The sequence below is a fragment of the Pan paniscus genome, chromosome 20, assembly GCF_029289425.2.
Source record: "Pan paniscus chromosome 20, NHGRI_mPanPan1-v2.0_pri, whole genome shotgun sequence".
Classification (NCBI taxonomy): domain Eukaryota; kingdom Metazoa; phylum Chordata; class Mammalia; order Primates; family Hominidae; genus Pan; species Pan paniscus.
In genome coordinates this window covers 54,797,634-54,814,766 of record NC_073269.2, presented here as the reverse complement: position 1 = coordinate 54,814,766, position 17,133 = coordinate 54,797,634, and the positions used below count along the sequence as shown (strand labels likewise).

The 17,133-nt window shown below is 51.1% G+C and overlaps 1 protein-coding gene and 1 pseudogene across 1 annotated transcript; one reads left to right on the top strand and one right to left on the bottom strand.

Moving 5' to 3' along the window:
* LOC134729637 (uncharacterized) overlaps window positions 1–17,133 on the top strand; it is a 38,617-nt pseudogene that overhangs the window by 1,442 nt on the left and 20,042 nt on the right.
* LOC100991035 (galactoside alpha-(1,2)-fucosyltransferase 2) lies at window positions 6,540–17,129 on the bottom strand. The gene is made up of 2 exons (XM_008966698.5): window positions 15,465–17,129; window positions 6,540–8,540 (listed from the first exon to the last, which is right to left on the bottom strand). Exon 2 carries the CDS (start codon window positions 8,536–8,538, stop codon window positions 7,507–7,509), a length of 1,032 nt encoding a protein of 343 aa, XP_008964946.1. The 5' UTR covers window positions 8,539–8,540; window positions 15,465–17,129; the 3' UTR covers window positions 6,540–7,506.

Here is a 17,133-nt window from a genome sequence, read left to right as displayed (position 1 = left end):
ATCTATGACTGCTCACAAATGCATGGGTTGACTGGGCTCAGCAGGGCAGTTCTTCAGTTCCATGTGATGTTGGCTAGAGCTGCAGTCATCTCAGGGCCCACCTGGGCTAGCACATACAAGATGGCACATCAGATGTGTGTGGCACCGTGGTGGGGATAGCATGAAGGCTGGGCCCAGCTGGGTTGTGCAGTGTGACACTCCATGCAGTGTCAGCACTATTCCTCTGTGGCCTCTCCCCCAGGGTAACTAGATTTCTTGCATGATAGCTCAGGGCTCCCAAGAGTGAGTATTCTGAGAGCAGGGAGCAGAAGCTACCAGTCTCTTAAAGACTAGGCTTGAAACTGGCACAATTTCTCTTCCACTGTATTTTATAATTAATGCAAGTCAGGCAAGCCCACGTTAAATACGGGAGGGCACTATACAAATCTGTGAATATCAGGGACGTGCTCACTAGTGGCTACATCTGGAGACTTGCCACTATACCACCCCTAGTCAGTCATGAGCCATGGGTCACAGAGGGAGGGAGGAATGACATAAACTCCCAGGAACCTCCAGCCCAAGGGCAGTCCTGGGAAGAACGTCATAGGGTAAGTTGTTAGCAGCAAAATGTTTTAAAATGTAGGTTTTGGCCGGGCGCGGTGGCTCATGCCTGTAATGCCAGCACTTTGGGAGGCCGAGGCGGGTGGATCATGAGGTCAGGAGTTCGAGACTAGCCTGACCAATATGGTGAAACCCAGTCTCCAGTAAAAATACAAATATTAGCTGGGCATGGTGGCGTGCGCCTTTAATCCCAGCTACTCAGGAGGCTGAGGCAGGAGAATTGCTTGAATCTGGGAGGTGGAGGTTGCAGTGAGCCGAGATCACGCCACTGCACTCCAGCCTGGGTGACAGAGTGAGACTCCATCTCAAAAAAAAAAAAAAAAAAAAAAATAGGTTTCAGGGCCAAACACTGTGGTTCATACCTGTAGTACCAGCTACTCTGGAGGCTGAGGCAGGAGGATCACTTGAGCTTTGAAGTTTGAGGTTGCAGTGAGCTATGATTGCACCAGTGCACTCCAGCCTGGGCAACAGATCAAGATCCTGTGTTTCAAAAAAAAAAAAAAAAAAGATTGGGCCCAGTGATTCACGCCTGTAATCCTGGCACTTTGGGAGGCCGAGGCGGGTGGAGCACCTGAGGTCAGAAGTTCGAGACCAGCCTGGCCAATGTGCTAAAACCCCATATCTACTAAAAATACAAAAAAAAAAAAAAAAAAAAAAACTAGCCAGGTGTGGTGGTGCACGCCTGTAGTTCCAGCTACTTGGGAGGCTGAGGCAGGAGAATCACTTGCAGTGAGATGAGATCATGCCTGCACTCCAGCCTGGGCAACACAGTGAGACTCCATCTTAAAAAAACAAAAGTAGTCCCAGCACTTTGGGAGTCCGAGGCAGGTGGATCACGAGGTCCGGAGATCAAGACCACGGTGAAACCCCATTTCTACTAAAAATACAAAAAATTAGCCAGGCGCAGTGGTGGGCGCCTGTAGTCCCAGCTACTGGGGAGGCTGAGGCAGGAGAATGGCCTGAACCCGGGAGGTGGAGCTTGCAGTGAGCCGAGATCACGCCACTGCACTCCAGCCTGGGCGAAAGAGTGAGACTCTGTCTCAAAGAAATAATAATAAAAATAAACAAAACAAAACAAAACAAAACAAAAAAGACCAGAAGAGGCAAGGTAAGTGGGTTTGAGATTACCTAGTTTGAATTTCAGCAGGCTCTGGAGCATAGAGGCTGTCCTGAGTTTTTGGTGCCTGGCTCAGGGAGCCTGTGCTCATAAAGGTGTGGATGGAGTGTGGGCTCTGGATTGGCTGGTTTACATAGGAAAGGTGAGTAGTTAACTATCTCTAGCGTTTGGCTATCCCTGGGAGGGTCAGTCCCTCCAGAGTCATCGAGGCCCCCACTTGTCAAAGCAGCAGAAGTTCAGAAAATACAAAGGCATGATTAATACGCCAAGCACACAAGCTGGGGGCTGGGTGCACAGACCTGGTAAGAGGAATCTGAAGGCACCTGGGTGCGCCACCAGCACTGTCCACTGCAGGTGGAAAAGAACAGTAGACCAGGCTGGGCGCAGTGACTCATGCCTGTAATCCCAGCACTTTGGGAGGCTGAGGCGGGCGGATCACCTGAGGTTGGGAGTTTGAGACCAGCCTGACCAACATGGAGAAAACCCGCCTCTACTAAAAATACAAAATTAGCCGGGTGTGGTGGTGCATGCCTGTAATCCCAGCTACTCGGGAGGCTGAGGCAGGAGAATCACTTGAATCCGGGAGGCGGAGGTTGTGGTTAGCCGAGATCACGCCGCTGCATTCCAGTCTCGGCCTCCCAAAGTACTGGGATTACAGGCATGCACCACCATGCCCAGCCATTTCTGCATTTTTTTATAGAGACAGGGTTTCACCATGTTGCTCAGGCTGGTCTTGAACTCCTGACCCCAAGTGCTCCTCCCACCTCAGCCTCCCAAAGTGCAGGGATTACAGGCGTGAGCCACCACACCTGGCCCAGAGACTTTTCCGACTGTATCACTCTCCATATCAATGTGTCCCCATCTCTGCCTGACTCAGGTCACTCTGTCCTGGTTCTGTCTTCATATCTCTTCTCTGTTCTCTGTCTGATTTGCCCTCTGGCTGTTCTCTCCTCCCTATCTCTGTCTCCAACTCCCTCCTGCCCTTTATCCCTGCTGCATCCGTCATCCCCGTCAGTCTCTGCGCTCATCTCTCTGTGTCTCGGGCACTCGTCTTTCAGCTTCTGCCAGGCCCCCCACCTGCCTCCATTGCACCTTCCCCATCTCACCTGCGTCCAGAGTGGGCTCTGTTGAGCTGAGGGTGCACGTGGTCCCTGCACTGCCCCAAGGAGTCAGGGCCAGGAAGCCGGCTTGGTGGGGTGCCTGTCTGAACCTTCAGCCTAACTGAAAGGCTTGCCTCCTGCACTGCCGGCACTGCCGGCACTGCCGAGCGCCCAACACCTAACTCTTCTCCAAAGGCTTCATCCTTCCCTCCTGCCTCAGGAAAACCAGGGCTGGACCAAGGGGGATCAGATGGGGAACCCCAGGCAGCACCTTCCTGCTTTCCTCTTATCTCAACAGAAGGTGGATATTTACATCATGAGGCCTGAAAAAGACCACCAACATCAAAATACCAAAAATTACTAATTTATATTATAAACGTACTCCCTCCCCAAAAGGATATAGTCATGTTCATTGTGTAGACTGGAAAAAATATTTCTCCTCCTCCTTCCTCTCTTTTTCCTTCTTTCCTTCTTTTTTTTTTTTTTTGACGGAGTTCACTCTTGTTGCCCAGGCTGGAGTGCAATGGCACGATCTCAGCTCACCGCAACCTCTGCCTCCTGGGTTCAAGCGATTCTCCTGCCTCAGCCTCCTGAGTAGCTGGGATTACAGGCATGCGCCACTACACCTGGCTAATTTTGTATTTTTAGTAGAGACAGGGTTTCTCCATGTTGGTCAGGCTGGTCTTGAACTCCCAACCTTAGGTGATCCACTGGTCTTGGCCTCCCACAGTGCTGGGATTACAGGCGTGAGTCACCACACCTGGCCTCCTTCCCCTCCCCTCCCCTTCTTTCTCTTTCTTTCTTTCTTTCTTTGTTTTTCTTTCTTTCCTTCCTTCCTTCTTTGTTTCTTTCTTTTCTTTCTTTCTTTCCTCTATTTTCTTTCTTTCTTTCTCTTTTCTTTCTCTCTTTCTCTCTCTCTCTCTCTCTCTCTCTCTCTCTCTCGAGTTTCGCTTTTTTGCCCAGGCTGGAGTACAGTGGCGATATCTCAGTTCATTGCAACCTTCACCTCCTGGGTTCAAGTGATTCTACTGACTCAGCCTCCTGAGTAGCTGGGATTATGGGTGCGTACCACCACGCCTGGCTAATTTTTGTATTTTTAGTACAGAGTTTCACCATGTCGGCCAGGCTGGTCTCGAACTCCTGATCTGAAGTGATCCACCCACCTCGGCCTCCCAAAGTGCTGGGATTACAGATGTGAGCCATAGCATCTGCTTGCCTCAGGATCTAATTGTATCTTTTCAATTATCTTTTTTTTTTTTTAGACAGAGTCTCGCGCTATTGGCAGGCTGGAGTGCAGTGGCACAATCTCGGCTCACTGCAACCTCCACCTCCCGGATTCAAGCAGTTCTCCTGCCTCAGCCTCCCGAGTAGCTGGGACTACAGGTGCGTGCCACCAAGCTGACTAATTTTTGTATTTTTAGTAGAGACGGGGTTTCACCATGTTGGCCAGGATGGTCTTGATCTCTTGACTTTGTGATCCACCTGCCTCAGCCTCCCAAAGTGCTGGGATTACAGGCGTGAGCCACCACGCCTGGCCTGTAGCTTTTGGATTTTTAAAAATTTTGTTAGTGATGGTGTCTTGCTATGTTGTGACTTTGGAGTGCAGTGGCTATGCACAGGTGTGATTGTGGCTCACTGAAGCCCCAAACTCCTGGGCTCAATTGATCCTCCCACTTCAGCCTTCCGAGTAGCTGGTCCTACAGTTGTATTCCACTATACCCAGTTAGTTTTTTATTTTTTGTAGAGACAGGATCTCCCTATGTTGCCTAAGCTGGTCTTGAACTCTTGATCTCAAGTGACCCTCCCACCTTGGCCTCCCAAAGTGTTGGGATTACAGGCGTGAGCCACTGCACCTGGCCTGTACCAACTATATTTTGAAGTGATTTGTTAATGCCGTCTTGAGAGCAGGGATCGTATCTCCTAGATTGCTTTCTGATACATGATAGGTGCACAGTATGTATTTGTGGGTAGTCTGGAGAAAATACTGTAATATTGAGATCTAAAAAATCGTTGTAAAAGTTGCCTTGTTCTTTTTTTTTTTTTTTGACCAAGTTTCGCTCTTGTTGCCCAGGCTGCAGTGCAATGGCGTGATCTCAGCTCACTGCAACCTCCATCTCCCAGGTTCAAGCGATTCTTCTGCCTCAGCCTCCCTAGCAGCTGGGATTATAGGCATGCACCACCACGCCTAGCTAATTTTGTATTTTTAGTAGAGACAGGGTTTCACTATGTTGGCCAGGCTGGTCTCAAACTCCTAACTTCAAGTGATCCATCTGCCTCAGCTTCCCAAAGTGCTGGGATTACAGGTGTGAGCCACTGCACCCAGCCAAAGCTGCCTTTTTGATCCAGACTTGTAATAGGATTCCATCTACTCCTAAGATTTTTTTTTTTTTTTTTTTTTGAGATGGAGTCTCACTCTGTTGTCCAGGCTAGAGTGCAATGGTGTGATCCTGGCTCACTGCAACCTCTGCCTCCCTGGTTCAAACGATTCTCCTGCTTAAGCCTGCCAAGTAGCTGGGACTACAGGCCTGCACCACCACCCCTGGCTAATGTTTTGTATGTTTAGTAGAGACAGGGTTTCACTATGTTGCCCAGGCTAGTCTCGAACTCCTGACCTCAGGTGATCCGCCTGCCTTACCCTCCCAAAGTGCTGGGATTACAGCCACCATGCCTGGCCTAAGATGTATTTTGGAGTTCATGTGATACTTATGTAATACGCTCTCAGAGAACCTTTTCTCCCATCCGCAAAGTCATAATTGTGTTTATTCATTTATTTATTTATAAGAGTCAGGGTATCACTACGTTGTCCAGGCCACAGTGCAGTGGCTATTCGCAAGTCCAATCACGGTGCACTATATTCCCTAACTCCTGGCATCAAGCAATCCTCCCACCTCAGCCTCCCTGGTAGCTGGGAATACCCAACTCCATGACTGTGTGCACACTGGTGATTAAAAAAAATTATTCCTTTGATGACTGTGTAATGGTTACAAATGTATCCTCTGAGAGGGAAGGCTGCTGTGGGGGTTTTACTGCCTGACATGTAACACACGTGCTGCAAACATTTACTGAAAGAATGAATGGAACGCCCTGAAGTTCACTGAGCCAGGCTGGTCTCTCAGTTCTAGCAATGATCAACCCAGGCCCTAGAAAGCCAGGATTGAAGAGGCAGGACCTATGGACTTGGATGCACGCCAGCTACAAGCCAATATGGCACATTTGTGCAAACTGGAAAAAGGCTCCACTTCCAGATGGACTAACTAGAAAACAGTGAGCTCTAGGGCCGGGCGCAGTGGCTCACACCTGGAATCCCAGCACTTTGGGAGGCCGAGGAAGGCGGATCATGAGGTCAGGAGTTTGAGACCAGCCTGATCAACATGGTGAAACTCCATTTCCACTAAACATACAAAAATTAGCTGGGCATGGTGGCACGCACCTGTAATCCCAGCTACTCGGGAGGCTGAGGCAGGAGAATCGCTTGAACCTGGGAGGCGGAGGTTGCACTGAGCCAAGATCATGCCACTGCACTCCAGCCTGGGGGATGCAGCAAGACTCCATCTCAAAAAAAAGAAAAAGAAAAGAAAACAGTGAGCTCTCTGGGTGGACACAATGCCAAGGACACCTGGTTTGATGAGTAGACTGTGGGTCTGTTTAAACCCCACTTGCCTTCTTCACCAGGGGACTTCCTGCAGTGAACAACCTACACAACCCCTCAGGGCATCCCTGTTGTCTACTCTAAAGCCATTTCCCCTTTTCTCCTTGGTAACACCACCCTAATTTTCTGCAAGCTGCATGCATGTCCTTCAGAGGTGGCTGATCAACTTCTCAGCTGCAGAATCTGAGGCTAAACTAATCCCAGAAGTCTCATTTCTTTTGCCTCCTATCGGGTCACATGGGTATGTGACAATTCCTACCCATTGGAGTTGGGGGGAAATTGCTGGAAGGCTTAGGAAGGTTTCATTCATTCTTCAAAAGGGACCAAGACAAGAACGAGCCTCTTTCTGCTGTTTTTGAAAGGAATTATCTGCATGTGATGGCTGGATGTGTAGCAGCCCTTTTGGGACCATGGGATGATACAGCTAAGAAATGGCAGCATAGCATATGAAGATGGATGGAGCTCAGGTGACTGATGACTTTGTGGAGCCGTGAAATTAACTGACCCTGGACCTGGGCCACTTCTGGTCTTATGTGATATGCATGATTATGGTCTTTGAACCCGTTCATTTCTTTTTCTTTTCTTTTTTTTTTTTTTTTTTTTTTGAGATGGAGTCTTGCTGTGTCACCCAGGCTGGAGTGCAGCAGCACCATCTCGGCTCACTGCAACCTCCGCCTCCTGGGTTCAAAAGTGATTCTCTTGCCTCAGCCTCCCGAGTAGCTGGGATTACAAGTGTGCACCACCACGCCTGGCTAATTTTTGTATTTTTAGTCGAGATGGGGTTTCACCATGTTGGCCAGGCTAGTCTTGAACTCCTGACCTCAAGTGATCCACCCACCCTGGCCTCCCAAAGTGCAAGCATTACAGGCATGAGCCACCACGCCAGGCCACTGTTCACTGAGATTTCTGTTACTTGCAGCCCAACGCATCTTCACAGAAGAGAGATGGGTCCTGCTCATGGAACCATGTGCTTCTCATGCCCGGGCACTCATCTTGAGGGAGGCAGAGAAGGAGAAAAGGTCTCAAAGGACGGGCCAGCATTAGTGCTTGAGTAAGGGGGACAGGTCTGCGGCAATCCCCATCCACTCCGGCAGGAAGGCTGCCTCTGGCTTAAAGATTTTGAGGAAAGGGGAGTCGGGGAGGGTGTAATTGGCCAGGTAGATGGTGTCTCCGCCCGTGAGGTATGCGGCCCAGATCCCGAACGTCCCAATGGTCATGATGGTGTGGTTACACTGTGTGAGTAGAGCAAAATCTTTGGCAGGTGAGCCCTCAATGCCATCGCCAGCAAACACCACATCACCGTGGGAGGTGTCAATGTTCTCCCGACACCAGGCCATGCCATTACTGGTGACCACGAAGATGGGGGAGCTGTAGCGAGCTCGGAACCAGTCCAGGGCCTGCTGTAGGTATCGCCGGTCGGCCACCACCCCCTTCCACACTTTTGGCATGACATGGACATAGTCCCCTCGGCGAACATGGACCCCTACAAAGGTGCCCGGCCGGCTCCCGTTCACCTGCAGGCCCCGCAGGAACTTCTGGGCCTCCTCCCGCACGTGGTCGTGCAGGGTGAACTCCTGGAGGATCTCCTGGCGGAGGTGGTGGTAGAAGGTCCAGGAGCAGGGGTAGCCGGTGAAACGGACGTACTCCCCCGGGATGTGGCGGTACTCCTCCTCCATCCAGTCGTTCAGGTGGTAGTTCTGCCAGGGGATCCTGCTGGCCGTGGCGCTGTGCAGCACCGGCAGGGTGATTCTGAAGATGGGGGCCAGGGTGCTGTGCATCTGTGCCGGGATGAAGGCGGGCCGCCCGTTCATCTTGGCCAGGGCGTACAGCGTGGCGTACTCGCCCATCTGGTTCCCCAGGCGGCCTATCGCATTGATCGTCCACATCCCCCTGAGCTGGCTGGGTCCCAGTGCCTTTGATGTTGAGGCTAGCACTGGTATCTGCACCGGTAACTCCCACATGGCTTGAATCTTCGCTAGCCGCTGCTGAACGTGAAATATAGTGGAAACCGTAAAGACAAAGAGGATGAAGTGGGCCACGGGAAAGGAGAAAGGCATCTGAACGACCAGCATGGCTGTCAGGGGAGGAAAACGGGACATGTTAGCTGGGAGATGGAGGCCCGGGACGCTGGTGAACGTGGCCATGTGGTGGTGTGCAGGCACAGTGTGGGTGTGTGTGTGTGCTTCTACTTCAGGTGTGTAAATACTTGGCACATACTTGCCTATGTGCACAGGCATGTATCTCAAGTGTGTTTATACAGATGTGTCTACATTGTGTTCATAGGTGGGTGTGTGTACACAGGTAGATGCGTACACATTGTGTGTAATGTGGATATGGGGATCCATACATTGTATACATATACAGGTGTGTGCAAAATTGTGTGTGTACATATACAGCTGTGTACAAATGGACATGTGTACATGGTAGTGTATGGGTAGAGATATATCGTGTACATGTAAGGGTATATGTGTAAGTATGTATACACATACATATGTCCTCTAGGTGATTGTGAACACAGCATGTGTGTATATGTGAATGTGTATACATAGGAGTATATATATATATATACACTTTGTGTATCTATACATTGTATGCATTTTTTGTTTATTAATTTTTTATTTATTTTTTGAGACAGGATCTTGCTCTGCCACCTGGGCTGGAGTGCAGTGGTGAGAACGTGGCTCACGGTAGCCTTGACCTCCTAGGCTCAAGCAATCCTCCTGCCTTAGCCTTCCGAGTAGTTGGGACTACAGGTGCACCTCACCACGCCCAGCTAACTAAAAACAAATTCTCTTTTGCAGAGATAAGGTCTCAGTATGTTGGTCAGGCTGGTCTCAAACTCCTAGGCCCAAGTGATCTTCCCACCTTGGCCTCCCAAAGTGCTCAGATTATAGGCGTGAGCCACTGTACCTGGCCCACATGGTATGTTTAAATGTGGGTGTTTATCGACTGAGTGTACATATGTGGGTGTCCACATATGGTGAGTACAAGTATATGTAGCTATTATTTACTGGTGATCCAGTTTGTAGAGATGTTCTTTTTTTTTGAAATGGAATCTCTGTCACCCAGGCTGGAGTGCAATGGCACGCTCTCTGCTCACTGCAACCTCTGCCTCCCAGGTTCAAGCTATACTCCTGTCTCAGCCTCCTGAGTAGCTGGGATTACAGGCGCCCGCCACCACGCCTGGCTAACTTTTGTATTTTTAGTAGAGACGGGGTTTCACCATGTTGGTCAGGCTAGTCTCGAACTCCTGACCTCGTGATCTGCCTGCCTCAGCCTTGCAAAGTGCTGGGATTACAGACGTGAGCCACCACGCCCGGCCCAAGATGTTCATCTTTTGTTTTTATTTTCCTACTTGCCAGAGTTCAGTGCCAGAGATATTCATCTTTGCATGTCCTGCCTGTATCCACTTTGAAGGGAAATTGTCCACCTGGCCTGCCTGCCCTCCTGGCCGCAGCCAGTTGAACTTGAGAGGAACACCCAGCTCCACCGTGGACTTCCCATTCATCGGCCACGGCCTATGACAAGTGTAGGCTGGCTCTAAAAGATGAGTTGTGGCCGGGCGCGGTGGCTCACGCCTGTAATCCCAGCACTTTGGGAGGCCGAGGTGGGCAGATCACCTGAGGTCAGGAGCTGGAGACCAACCTGGCCAACATGACAAGGCCCTGTCTCTACTAAAAATACAAAAATTAGCCAGGTGTGGTGGCGGATGCCCGTAATCCCAGCTACTCGGGAGGCTGAGGCAGGAGAATTGCTTGAACTCAGGAGGCTGAGGCAGGAGAATTGCTTGAACCCGGGAGGCGGAGGCTGCAGTGAGCCAAGATCATGCCACTGCACTCCAGCCTGGGGGACACAGCAAGACTCCATCTCAAAAAAAAAAAAAAAAAAAGAAAAGAAAAGAAAATAGTGAGCTCTCTGGGTGGACACAATGCCAAGGACACCTGGTTTGATGAGTAGACTGTGGGTCTGTTTAAACCCCACTTGCCTTCTTAACGAGGGGACTTCCTGCAGTGAACAACCTACACAACCCCTCAGGGCATCCCTGTTGTCTACTCTAAAGCCATTTCCCCTTTTCTCCTTGGTAACACCACCCTAATTTTCTGCAAGCTGCATGTCCTTCAGAGGTGGCTGATCAACTTCTCAGCTGCAGAATCTGAGGCTAAACTAATCCCAGAAATCTCATTTCTTTTGCCTCCTATCGGGCCACATGGTTATGTGACAATTCCTACCCATCGGAGTTGGGGGGAAGTTGCTGGAAGGCTTAGGAAGGTTTCATTCATTCTTCAAAAGGGACCAAGACAAGAACGAGCTTCTTTCTGCTGTTTTTGAAAGAAATTATCTGTATGTGATGGCTGGATGTGTAGCAGCCCTTTTGGGACCGTGAGATGATACAGCTAAGAAATGGTAGCTGGCTGGGCGCAGTGGCTCACGCCTGTAATCCCAGCACTTTGGGAGGCCGAGGCGGGCGGATCATGAGGTCAGGAGATCGAGACCATCCTGGCTAACACGGTGAAACCCCATCTCTACTAAAAATATATAAAAAAAAATTAGCCGGGTGTGGTGGTGGGGGCCTATAGTCCCAGCTACTCAGGAGGTTGAGGCAGGAGAATGGCATGAACCTGGGAGGCGCAACTTGCAGTGAGCCGAGATTGCGCCACTGCACTCCAGCCTGGGAGACAGAGCGAGACTCCGTCTCAAAAAAAAAAAAATAAAAGAAATGGTAGCACAGCATGTGAAGATGGATGGAGCTCAGGTGACTGATGACTTTGTGGAGCTGCTAAATCAACTGACCCTGGTCCACTTCCAGTCTTGTGTGATATGTATGATTATGGTCTTTGAACCGGTTCACTTCTTTTCCTTTTCTTTTTTTTTTTTTTTTTGAGATGGAGTCTTGCTCTGTCACCCAGGCTGGAGTGCAGTGGCACCATCTTGGCTTACTGCAACCTCCGCCTCCTGGGTTCAAGCAATTCTCTTGCCTCAGCCTCCTGAGTAGCTGGGATTACAGGTGTGCACCACCAAACCTGGCTAATTTTTGTATTTTTAGTCGGATGGGGTTTTACCATGTTGACCAGGCTGGTCTCGAACTCCTGACCTCAAGTGATCCACCCACCTCAGCCTCCCAAAGTGCTGGGGTTACAGGCGTGAGCCACCATGCCTGGCCACACAAATTCTAGATAAAGCTCCTTTCTCATCACTACAAAAGTATATCCTTTCACTAAGTCCAACACAGAATGCTGGACTCGATGACTCAAAGACACATCACCACCAGTGGCTAGGTACACAAGCTCTGGCCAGTTTCAGACTCACAGTCACGAGCTGTGTGATTTTGGGCAAGTGACATCACCTCTCTGAGGATTAAAACAGTGTCTGGCACATATACACAGGCGGTAAGTGTTTGCTATTGTCACCCACAAGGCAAAGAATGCTGTTCGTTATAGGCTCTGGGTGAAGAACCCAGGTTTCCCAGTTTTGATACTGGGAGTATTGATAGTGGTCAAATGTAGCATTTAAACCATAGATCATAGAACGGGAGGGTAGCCGGGCACAGTGGCTCACGCCTGTAATGCCAGAACTTCCAGAAGCCAAAGTGGGTGGATCACCTGAGGTCAGCAGTTCGAGACCAGTCTGTCCAACATAGTGAAACCCCTTCTCTACTAAAAATACAAAAATTAGCTGGGCATGGTGGCGCGCACCTGTAATCCCAGCTACTGGGGAGGTTGAGGCAGGAGAATCACTTGATCATGGAAGGCAAAGATTGCAGTCAGTAAGCCAAGATCGCGCCACTGCACTCCAGCCTGGGCGACAGAGTAAAACTCCATCTAAAAACAAAACAAAACAAAAAACCCACCCAGGTTTCCCTGTTTCTTTAGGCCTTCATTTCTGAAGGCTCCCATGTCAACACTTGCCTTAAATACATTTGTTATGCTTGTGTCTGTTAACCTTTTACTGTAGGTGCCCCAGCTGCAAACTTTGTGATAGGTGAGGAAAAGATGCTACTTTTTCTCACCTATGGAAGGAAGGAAGGAAGGGAGGGAGGGAGGGGACAGAGATGATAAAAGGGACAGAGGAAGAGACAAATAGAGAAAAAGACCAGAAGACACAGACAGAGGAAGAGACAAATAGAGAAAAAGACCAGAAGACACAGAGAGAGGCAGGACTAGAGAGACAGGGAGAATGAAACAGACAGGGACCAGGCATGATGGCTCACACATGTAATGCTAGCACTTTGGGAGGCCGAGCTGGGAGGATTGCTTGAGTTCAGGAGTTCGAGATCAGCCTGGACCACATAGTGAGAACTTGTCTCTATTTTAGAGAAAATTAGGCCAGGCGCAGTGGCTCACGCCTGTAATTCCAGCACTTTGGGAGGCCAAGGGGGGCGGATCACCTGAGGTCAGGAGTTCAAAAGCAGCCTGACCAACATGGAGAAACCCCATCGCTACTAAAAATACAAAAATTAGCCAGGCGTGGTAGCACATGCCTGTAATCCCAGCTACTCAGGAGGCTGAGGCAGGAGAACCACTTGAACCTGGGAGATGGAGGTTGTGGTGAGCTGCGATTGTGCCATTAAACTACAGCTGCACTCCAGCCTGGGCGACAGAGTCAGGCTCTATCTTAAAAAAAAGAAAAAAGAAAAGCAGAATGTTCTACACGGATGTCCCTGCCTCCTTGGTAGCTCCCTACCTCCTTACCCAGGAAGGAGGAAGGTGGCTGCTGAGTGGCCCAGAGCAGGAAGCTGGGCACTGACCTTGACTCGAGCCTGCAGGGAGAGAAGGAACAGGTGGGGAGGCCTCACAGAGCAAGCTGTGCTATGAGATTGTGAATTTTTGAGGTTTGGCAAGATGCCCTGCACGGCATGATCAGGAACCGCTTATGTGCTGTGTGACTTTAACCCAGGGCTTTTACCTCTCTGTGTTTCGTTGTCCTTGTCTGTCCATCAACAGGGGGTTGTGGGGAGGGATAAAAACAACACCTCCTCAGAGGTTGCAGTGAGCTGAGATCACACCATTGCACTCCAGCCTGCGCAACACAGCGAGACTCCGTCTCAAAAAAAAAAAAAAAAAAAAGCCAGTGCAGTGGCTCATGCCAGTAATCCCAGCACTTTGGTAGGCTGAGGCGGGTGGATCACCTGAGGTCAGGAGTTCGAGACCAGCCTGACTAATATGGTGAAACCCCATTTCTACTAAATACAAAAAATTAGCCAGGCATGGTAGCTCATGGCTGTAATCTCAGCTACTTGGGAGGCTGAGGAAGGAGAATCGCTTGAACCTGGGAGGTGGAGGTTGCAGTGAGCCAAGATTGTACCATTGCATGCCAGCCTGGGCAACAAGAGCAAATGTCCGTCTCAAAAAGATACAACAACAGCAACAAACCACACCTCCCTTAGGGCTGTGTGGGCGCAAAGGGAAATGCTGCATTACATGGGCTGTCCCTGGTATTCAGAGCAGAATTTGTGCCCCAAACTCACACTTATGTCAGGCTTGAACCAAGCACCACTCCCATTCTGCCTGAAGGCACTATTTTTTTTGAGTTGCTTTTTTTGTAGGGATGGTGGGGAGGGGGGTCTTGCTATGTGGCCCACACTGATCTCAAACTCCTGGCCTCAGGAGGTCCTCTGTTCTCCTTCCTCAGCCTCCCAAAGTGCTGGGATTACAGGCATGAGCCACCACACCTGGTCTATCTTACTGAGTTTTTTTTTTTTTTTTTTTTTTTTTTGAGACGGAGTTTTGCTCGTTCCCCAGGCTGGAGTGCAATGGCACAATCTTGGCTCACCACAACCTCCGCCTCCCGGGTTCAAACGATTCTCCTGCCTCAGCCTCCCGAGTAGCTGGGATTACAGGCATGCACCACCACGCCTGGCTAATTTTGTATTTTTAGTAGAGACGGGGTGTCTCCATGTTGGCCAGACTGGTCTCGAACTCCTGACCTCAAGTGATCCGCCTGTCTCGGCCTCCCAAAGTGCTGGGATTACAGGCGTCAGCCACCACGTCCAGCCCCACCCACGTCTTTCTATTGCAGCCCGGCTTCCTCCTCTCCCCTCTGTCCCGTACACCCAGCGCCGGCCCTGCCCCTTCCCAGCTCGCAGCCCCTTCAGGGCTCCCTATGCCTCTTAAGACACAATCCCAGTCTCTCGCCGGCCCCGCACACCCCTCCGGCTTTGTCACCAGCTGTTCCCGTGAAATAACCCAGCTCTCCGCTCACCCGGGGCCCCGTCCTGTCCCCCAGCTCCGAAAGCCTTTCTCTACCCCAACCGCCCCGTGCCCCGGGCAGCTCAGCACATCCGGCTCAGTCGCACCCCACTGCCTCGAGCTCGCTGTCTTCCTGCACCTCCCCGGGATTCCCGGATTCCCGGCATTATCACTTCCACTCTGGGGAGGAGAAGGGAGCTTCAGACAATAACGTAGGGCCATCACTTGGAAACCCCACCTTTATTCTCCGACCCAGAACAGAAGCGGTGATTCGGAGCGGGATTAGGGAGTGCAGGAGGGACGGAGCCGCCCTCCCTGGGCGAGGGCAGGGCTCGGAGGTGAGACCAGCAGTTTGGGTTCCATGAAGCCTCTGAGGAGCCCCAGGGTCTGAGGGAGCAAGCCCCAGGGTGGAGACAGGAAAGTCGGGTCACCACCAGCTGTGCGCGAGCCATCTGCACCATTACTGCCAGGGTGGTTCATAGAAACTGCTGAGGGGAAGGAGACAAGGAAGGACCTGGTGGCCCGGGGTGGAGAAGGGGAGGGAGCTGGTGGTTGGAGCTCTAGAAACAGATCCACCTGGAAGGAAGTGGGGAGGGAGCTAAGGAGGGCGGCTGGCTGGGGAGGAGGTCCTGGCTGCCGAGGGAGGGACCCTCCTCTCCTGGAGGTCCTGAGTTGGGGGTGCATCCCAGAGGGCACCAGGGACCCACGAGGGCACGCGGGTCCACGTCCCAAATCCCTGCTCTCCGCCTGGGCGTGTGTGCAGAGGTGTGCGTGTTGTAGGGTGGGAGAGGAGCCCCCTCACCTTCTCTCACCTGGTCCTGCTGAAGGAAACCGGGACAGAGTGGTTGGGCAGGCCCCTCAGTGTTCCCTCTGGGTCTCTCTTCACTCAGGGCCAAAGAAACCCTTCCAGCATCGGTGACTGGCAAACCCCGCCCAGGAGCTACAGGGCTTTCCAGAGCAGGTGTGGCTGGGCTGCGGGAGGAAGGTGAGCCCGTAGCCCCTCCTCCCTCCCCAGTGCCGGCCACGAAGTCCATCTTGTTATCTACCCTTAGCTCCTCCACCTGCACCAGGCTGCACCCAAGCCTGTCCATAGGGTGGGGGAGAGAGGCAGGACAAGGTCGCATCCCCCATCCGGGTCCCCGGGGGTCTTCCTTGGGGAACTGTTGTGATGCCCCAACAGAAAGGGGCCCCCACTCTGCTCCCCTCCTCCAGGCAGCCAGGAAGGCCTCCAGAAGGCAGCATGGAGGCGGGGGACAGAGTCCTGCTAGGCCAGGCTCTCGCTGACTCTGAGTCCCCTCAGAGTCTTATATTTATTTATTAATTAATTATTAGTAGTATTACTTTTTGAGAGAGTTTTGCTCTTGTTGCCCAGGCTGGAGTGCAATGGCGTGATCTCAGCTCACTGCAACCACCGCCTCACAAGTTCAAGGGATTCTCCTGCCTCAGCTTCCCAAAGTGCTGGGATTACAGACGTGAGCCACCTCGCCCTGCCTATTTCAAAAAAATTTTTAAATAGAAATGGGCCCGGTGTGGTGACTCACACCTGTAATTCTAGCACTTTGGGAGGCCGAGGCAGGCGGATCAACTGAGGTCAGGAGTCAGAGACCAGCCTGGCCAATAAGGTGAAACCCCGTCCTTATAAGAATACAGAAATTAGCCATGGCCCAGCACAGTGGCTCACGCCTGTAATCCCAACACTTTGGGAGGCCGAGGCAGGTGGATCACCTGAGGTCAGGAGTTTGAGACCAGCCTAGCCAACATTTTTTTTTAGTGAAACTCCATCTCTACTAAAAATACAAAATTAGCTGGGCATGGTGGTGCACGCCTGTAATCCCAGCTACTCAGGAGGCTAGGGGAGGAGAATTCCTTGAACCTGGGAGGCAGAGGTTGCAGTGAGCCGAGATGGTACCACTGCACTCCAGCCTGGGTGACAGAGCAAGACTCTGTCTCAAAAATAAAACAAAGTCCTGAGAATGCAGGACAAACCTTCATTGCGTAACTTTTATTGTCGCTGACCCCAGCCGCATAAACGCTGTGGTAGCATCCTAGGACCTCCACTGTGACAACTAAAAACAACCCCCACAGATTCCCATAACTCCCCCAGGGGGACAGCACTCCGGAATTCAGGACTGTTGCCCTAAACCCTCTGTTTTCCATTTCAGCTTTCCCTTACTGGTGCACGCCCCCATGCTTGGCCACCACGGCCAATTTCAAGCTACCAATAAGAGATCATTGAACATGGAATTGGAAAGAAACACACAGTAATACATTGTTCTATAGTAAGTCTTCTTACTATGGTAAACACTTACCAGCCAGTTCTCTGGAGAAAAAAACACACTGTATGGTAGTATCTGCCAATTTGTGTGCCAGTGTATGTGCTCACTGCAACCTCCGCCTCCTGGGCTCAAATGAGTCTCCTGCCTTGGCCTCCTGAGTAGCTGGGACTACAGGTGCCCGTCACCACACTCAGTTAATTTTGTG

Coding starts and splice junctions, on each gene's coding strand:
- LOC100991035 (XM_008966698.5), bottom strand. CDS start 8,538: ATGCTGGTCGTTCAGATGCCTTTCTCCTTTCCCGTGGCCCACTTCATC.